At 39.0% G+C, this 7,500-nt stretch overlaps 1 protein-coding gene across 2 annotated transcripts in view; it reads left to right on the forward strand.

The window, feature by feature from the left end:
• Positions 1–3,119: 3,119 nt before the first annotated feature.
• Positions 3,120–7,500, forward strand: part of hbs1l (HBS1-like translational GTPase) — an 11,114-nt gene continuing 6,733 nt past the window's right edge. The window contains exons 1-2 of one of the 2 annotated variants that reach the window (XM_029690309.1): positions 3,120–3,307; positions 4,441–4,506. In XM_029690309.1, the coding sequence (XP_029546169.1) occupies positions 3,265–3,307; positions 4,441–4,506 (109 nt within the window). In that variant the 5' untranslated portion in view covers positions 3,120–3,264. The remainder of the gene's footprint in view (positions 3,308–4,440; positions 4,507–7,500) is intronic. The other variant, XM_029690387.1, reaches the window with a different exon arrangement.

A 7,500-nucleotide genomic window follows, 5' to 3' on the forward strand; every position in this document is an offset into this window, starting at 1 on the left:
TGCACAGCTTGTGAACCCGTTCGAGTTTGTCATTTCTTGAGTCATTGTTCCCTAAGCCTTTTGAAAACCTGTCTCAATGTTCAAGTGTGTAAAAAAAACAAACAAACAATAAAAGCAACAGCTCCAATCTATCTGTTTATTCATCTATTGCATGTAGTTGGCTTTGGCAGATATATTCACACTTTCTGAGAGAGAGGGGTTGTTTAATAAGTCACTACACATTGAAAAGGGTCAAACATGGCTACAGTACAGTACACATCAATATAGACGCAGTTTATTATCAAGTGGTGGTTATTTAGCTGTTATATCATCATCATCACCACCATCATCATCATCACCTTACCAGGAGGTTCCAGGTAATGGCAAATAAGATGAGTTAAAAAAAAAAAACATATATATTTTTTTAAGGCATTTTGATGCAGTTTACCTGTTCATTACAAAAGTGAATTGATATTTAGTACATGTCTTTCATCACTAAGTAATCACCTTATCGTTCAGCCAGGTCAGTTGGTGTGTAGGTGTTCGGGCAGGCAGCGCCTACCTCGATTAGACAATCTCCTTGTAAAGGCTGGTTTCTACAAACACAGGCTGAAGCTCACTGCAGCCTAAAAGATATTTAACCTTTATTTAACTAAGCAAGTCAGTTAAGAACAAATTCTTATTTACAACGACAGCTTACCCCCCGGGGCTAAACACTAACGACGCTGGGTCAATTGTGCACTGGCCCCTATGGTACTCCCAATCACAACCAGTTGTGACAAAGCCTGGATTCAAACCAGGGTCTGTAGTGATACCCCTAGCAATGAGATGCAGTGTCTCTGGACCACTAGGAAATCTCCTTCTAAAGGCTGGTTTCTACAAACACAGGCTGAAGTTCACTAAATCTCCTAATAATACTACAGAAGCACACTTCAGAGAAAATGACCGTGTGGACTTAAAAGCTGAAGTTCGTAATGCCAACAGCAACAAACCTCTTCTGATGGGATATGACAGTTGAACAAAGCTCATTGGGCATTTATGAATGATATTCTTTTTAAGAATCAAAGGCAATATCATTCATCTAAAAGTCCCAAAATAGATGTACAAAGACCTAATGTAACTGCAAGAGGCTGAACATATAAAATCCACAGAGAGGGAACCTTTGACTGGAAAAAAAAAAACATGGCAGTTTTTCACTGTCTGAGCTCACTTGTTGTCCTTAGAGCCGATGACAATAGTCACAACATCAAAAATACATGCAACTGTATGGATTTTAGTCAGGCAGGACCACACAGCACTGAATGAGAGAACATTTGACTTGGAAAGTTCTCCATTAATCAGCCACCAAAAATGGTAATCTTACATTCATCGTAAATATTAATAGTTGACATTTCCACCTATTGTATCTCTGTGTTTACAGGCCTGTATTTCCAAGACACACATTTGTGGTCTCCTGAGTGACGCAGTGGTCTAAAGCACTGCATCTCAGTGCTAGGGGCGTCACTACAGACCCTGGTTCAAATCCAGACTGTATCACAACCAGCTGTGATTGGGAGTCCCGTAGTGTGGTGCACAATTGGCCCAGAATCTTTAAGGGTTTGGCTGCGGTAGGCCGTCATTGCAAATAATATTTTGTTCTTAACTGACCTGCCTAGTAAAATATATATATATATATATATATATATATATAAATATATCCTACTGCCATTTGTGTATGTAGGGCAGATAACTGTCCACATTTTAGCAATATCAAAGGCCGCAATGTTAGGTTACATGATTTTATGTGGTCCGTTCCCCCCCTTCAGCCAGACGTTATTCTGGACTTTTTGAGTTTAGGTGGTGTGTCATAATATCTATGAATTGAACCACTTTTGTAGTAAAATATTTTTACACATTGTAAAATTGCTCTCGAGTGGCTAGATGTTCTTTACCATTCGGCCATCAGATTTGCCTCCAATGCTCCTTATAGGACACATCACTGCGCTCTATATTCCTCTGTAAACTGATCATCTCTGTATACCCGTCGCAAGACCCGCTGGTTGATGCTTATTTATAAAACCCTCTTAGGCCTCACCCCCCCTATCTGAGATATCTACTGCAGCCCTCATCCTCCACATACAACACCCTTTCTGCCAGTCACATTCTGTTAAAGGTCCCCAAAAACACACACATCCCTGGGTCTCTCCTCTTTTCAGTTCGCTGCAGCTGGTGACTGGAACGAGCTGCAACAAACACTCAAACTGGACAGTTTTATCTCCATCTCTTCATTCAAAGACTCAATCATGGACACTCTTACTGACAGTTGTGGCTGCTTCGTGTGATGTATTGTTGTCTCTACCTTCTTGTCCTTTGTGCTGTTGTCTGTGCCCAATAATGTTTGTACCATGTTTTGTGCTTCTACCATGTTGTGCTGCTACCATGTTGTTTTTTTCTACCATGCTGTGTTGTCATTTGTTATTAGGTCTCTCTTGTTGTGATGTGTGTTTTGTCCTATATTTACATTGTATTTATTTATTTATTTTAATCCCAGGACCCCCGTCCCCGCAGGAGGCCTTTTGGTAGGCCATCATTGTAAATAAGAATTTGTTCTTAACTGACTTGCCTAGTTAAATAAAGGATACATTTAAAAAAATGTACACAACCATTCATTTCATAAATGTGAGACATAAGAGATGTGAAAAGAACATGGATGAGGTTTGTTGTACGTCGGGTAGTGGTATCTAAATAAATGTGAAGGCCTTGCCACTAACCTACATATCTAGACTACAAGAGGAAACTGGAGGTCTGGAAACTACCTGTGTTTATATTTATTTATTTGGGATTCTTGAAATGATTGATAAGAGAATATAATTGTCGTTCAGGGGGGGAACAGCTTGATTTCTGACAAGCATGTTTGTTGTTGTTACAATCATGAGCTAAATGGAATTTATTATGGAATTAAACATACTATTTTATTTCAGATCAATTGTAGCGTGGGCCAAATGGCATTACGACAGTTTTACGACAGTTTTATATATTTTTAGGGGATTGTTTTGCAGTATTAACTGATCCACGACCTGCATTTATTTACAAGTTCTGTGTGGTTCTGAACCGCTCGACTCTACCGAGTCTGCGCAGGTGTGTGTGTGTGTGTGTGTGTGTGTGTGTGTGTGTGTAGCTAGCTACGTAAACATGGCTGTCGGAAAGTGAGACGCAAGTTACTATAAACCCCCCACTTGAGCCGAAAAAAACCACGTCTACAAGGCGACGAAAGGAGACGTAGTTTATAAATTATATAAAACCAACATGTCTCGGCACAGAAATGTCCGAGGCTGCAACTACGATGAAGGTTAGGTTTTGTCAATTTGTTACTGGTAGTTTTGGGGACCCCAAGGCCTAAAGTTGTTAGCTAACGTTAGCCGGTTAGCCAATATAGCTATCGTTAGCTACCTAGCTAACGTTAGCTTGAAAAGCATATAACTATTGCTGTTCGATAGCTAGGTAGCTAATGATAAGCTAACGTTAGCTTGAAAAGCATATAACTATTGCTGTTCGATAGCTAGGTAGCTAATGATAAGCTAACGTTAGCTTGAAAAGCATATAACTATTGCTGTGCGATAGCTAGGTAACTAACATTAGTTTTAAAAGCATATAATTATTACTGTCTTGTCCTATTCGGGTTGTCATTTGAAATAGGTTTCACACCGAATTAAAAACGCAACGATTTCCGACGGAGTTAAGCAGCAACTAGTGCGGGCGGACTGGAACACGGATGTCACATTAAAAACCCCATAAATAAATAAATACTGCTTTCAGTACAACAATAATATCCCGCAATTACACAGAACAATGTCCAGTCTACTTACAGACTATTCTCAAATTCAATGTTATCGGTCACATAATGGTGTTTAGCAAAACGTTATTTCGGGTGTAACAAAACATGCTTATAACGGTAAATGCTTATGGGTTGGCATCTAATTAAATGACATAGTTGGCAAGCTAGGACAATTATCTTAAGCATATGTCAATGGTATTGTTTTAATTACCTAATGTTTCTAACTTTTAATGTATTTATTTAACCATCATGCTGGTTAGCTAGGTAGCTATCAAGCTGTCAGAAGTTTCAGCATCTGAAGCCTGTTGGTATTGTTAACTAGTCGGTGATCTAACTAACAAAGTTTACAGTTTAGCCAGCCAGATCTACCCGTTATTGATTGTAAGAAAATTGTTCTGTTGAAAAATTGTACCGAGTCCACCAAAAAAAAAGGGCCAAGCTCACACCCAGGCAATTGCAGAGGAAGTAAAGTGAAAGTTATCAGCTGTGTCAAAAGTACGAAAAATGTATTATGCACCAGTGTGGAAAAGAGTATACTAAATTACTAAAATGTTATTTTTTTTTTAAAGTGTGTGTGTCTTGTGGGACCTAGCTAGTGTGTGTTTTGTATGCTAGTGTTATTGACTGAATTGCACCCCCCTTTGCAGACTTTGATGATGAGGAAGTATATGGACAGTCTGTTGGTGATGGCTACTGCTTCTCCCCTGCTACAGGTCTGTCTGTCTGTCTGTCTGTCTGTCTGTCTGTCTGTCTGTCTCACTACCCTAGTACACAGTACACACTAAACACTACCCCAAGTACTTTATAACTGTAAGGCTAAGGTGTGAAATGGAATCCTATTCCCTATATAGTGCACTACTTTTGACCAGGCCCCTGGTCCAACTTAGGGCACAATAAAAGTAAAGCACTATATAGGGATAAGTATTTACACTCTGTGCCTTTTATAACATGTTGCCACAGCCTGGTATAAAATGGATTACATTGAGATATTGTGTGGCCTAGACACAATACCCAATATCAAATTTGAAATATGTTTTTAGACATTTTAATTTGTTTTAATCAAAAAAAGGTGAAATGTCTTGAGTCTAAGTATTCAACCCTTTTGTTATGAAAAGCCTAAATAAGTAAAATATTCACTTAAAAAGTCACACAAATTGCATGACTAGTAGTGAAGCACCGATATTACATTTTTGGCCGATTTACGATATTTTCCCAAATCAAATGTATTTGTCACATACACATGGTTAGCAGGTGTTAATGCGAGTGTAGCGAAATGCTTGTGCTTCTAGTTCCTACCGTGCAGTAATATCTAACAAGTAATCTACCAATGTCACAACAACTACCTTGTACACACAAGTGTAAAGGAATGAATAAGAATATGTACATATAAATATATAAATGAGTGATGACCGAACGGCGTAGGCAAGATGCAGTAGATGGTATAGAGTACAGTATATACATATGAGATGAGTAATGTAGGGTATGTTAACATTATATAAAGTGGCATTGTTTAAAGTGGCTAGTGATACATTACATCAAGATGCAGTAGATGGTATAGAGTACAGTATATACATATGAGATGAGTATTGTAGGGTATGTAAACATTATATAAAGGGGCATTGTTTAAAGTGGCTAGTGATACATTTATTACATCAAGATCTAGTAGATAGTATAGAGTACAGTATATACATATGAGATGAGTAATGTAGGTTATGAAAACATTATGTAACATTATAAAAAACGATACCGATATTATATTTTTTTTAGCAGCCTTTTAAGCATTCTAGTACAGTTAAATAGTTAACACACAACCACACGGACGCAGCGGTGTAAGGCACTGCATCTCAGTGCAAGAGGCGTCACTACAGTCCCTGGTTCGAATCCAGGCTGTATCACATCCGGACGTAATTGGGAGTCCCATTGGGCGGAGCATAATTAGCCCAGCGTCGTTAGGGTTAAGCCGTCATTTTAAATATGAATTTGTTCTTAATCTAAGTTTTGAACTTAACCTCTTACATCTAGACGTTCCGCTAGCGGAACACCTGCTCCAATATCCAATGATGGGCGTGGCGCGAAATACAAAGTCCTCGAAAATCCGAAAACTTCCATTTTTCAAACATATGACTATTTTACACCGTTTTAAAGACAAGACTCTCCTTTATCTAACCACACTGTCTGATTTCAAAAAGGCTTTACAGCGAAAGCAAAAACATTAGATTATGTCAGCAGAGTACCCAGCCAGAAATAATCAGACACCCATTTTTCAAGCTAGCATATAATGTCACAAAAAACAAAACCACAGCTAAATGCAGCACTAACCTTTGATGATCTTCATCAGATGACACTCCTAGGACATTATGTTATACAATACATGCATGTTTTGTTCAATCAAGTTCATATTTATATCAAAAAACAGCTTTTTACATTAGCATGTGACGTTCAGAACTTGCATTCCCACCGAACACTTCCGGTGAATTTACTAAATTACTCACGATAAACGTTCACAAAAAAACATAACAATTATTTTAAGAATTATAGATACAGAACTCCTTTATGCAATCGCGGTGTCTGATTTTAAAATAGCTTTTCGGTGAAAGCACATTTTGCAATATTCTGAGTAGATAGCTCGCCATCACGGGCTAGCTATTTTGACACCCACCAAGTTTGGTACTCACCAAACTCAGATTTACTATAAGAAAAATTGGATTACCTTTGCTGTTCTTTGTCAGAATGCACTCCCAGGACTTCTACTTCAATAACAAATGTTGGTTTGGTTCCAAATAATCCATAGTTATATCCAAATAGCGGCGTTTTGTTCGTGCGTTCAAGACACTATATGAAGGGTAACGAAGGGTGACGCGCCCGGTGCGTTTCGTGACAAAAAAATTCAAAATATTCCATTACCGTACTTCGAAGCATGTCAAACGCTGTTTTAAAATCAATTTTTATGCGATTTTTCTCGTAAAAAGCGATAATATTCCGACCGGGAGTCGTTGTTTTCGTTCAAAGACTGAAATGAAAACATGGAGTCGTCTCATGCACGCGCGCGCCAGTCTCATTGTTCTCAGATCGACCAAATGCGCTACTGTTTTTCAGCCATGGCCTGCAAAGTCGTCATTCAACGTTCTGGCGCCTTCTGAGAGCCTATGGGAGCGTTAGAAAATGTCACGTTACAGCAGAGATCCCCTGTGTTGGATAGAGATGATCAAGAAGGCCATGAAATGGTCAGAGAGAGCGCTTCCTGTTTGGAATCTTCTCAGGTTTTGGCCAAATGAGTTCTGTTATACTCACAGACACCATTCAAACAGTTTTAGAAACTTTGGGGTGTTTTCTATACAAAGCTAATAATTATATATTCTAGTTTCTGGGCAGGGGTAATAATCAGATTAAATCGGGTACGTTTTTTATCCGGCCGTGAAAATACTGCCCCCTATCCATAACAAGTTAACTGACTTGCCTAGTTAAATAAAAATTTAAAAAACACAGCCAAAACAACACAGGAGTGGCTTCAGGACAAGTCTCTGAATGTCCTTGAGTGGCCCAGCCAGAGCCCGGACTTGATCCCGGTCGAACGTCTCTGGAGAGACCTGAAAAATAGCTGTGCAGCGACGCTCCCCATCCAACCTGACAGAGCTTGAGAGGATCTGCAGAGAAGAATGGGAGAAACTCCCCAAATACAGGTGTGCCAAGCTTGTAGCGTCATACCC

This window comes from Salmo trutta, chromosome 1 (assembly GCF_901001165.1).
Source record: "Salmo trutta chromosome 1, fSalTru1.1, whole genome shotgun sequence".
Taxonomy (NCBI): Eukaryota; Metazoa; Chordata; class Actinopteri; order Salmoniformes; family Salmonidae; genus Salmo; species Salmo trutta.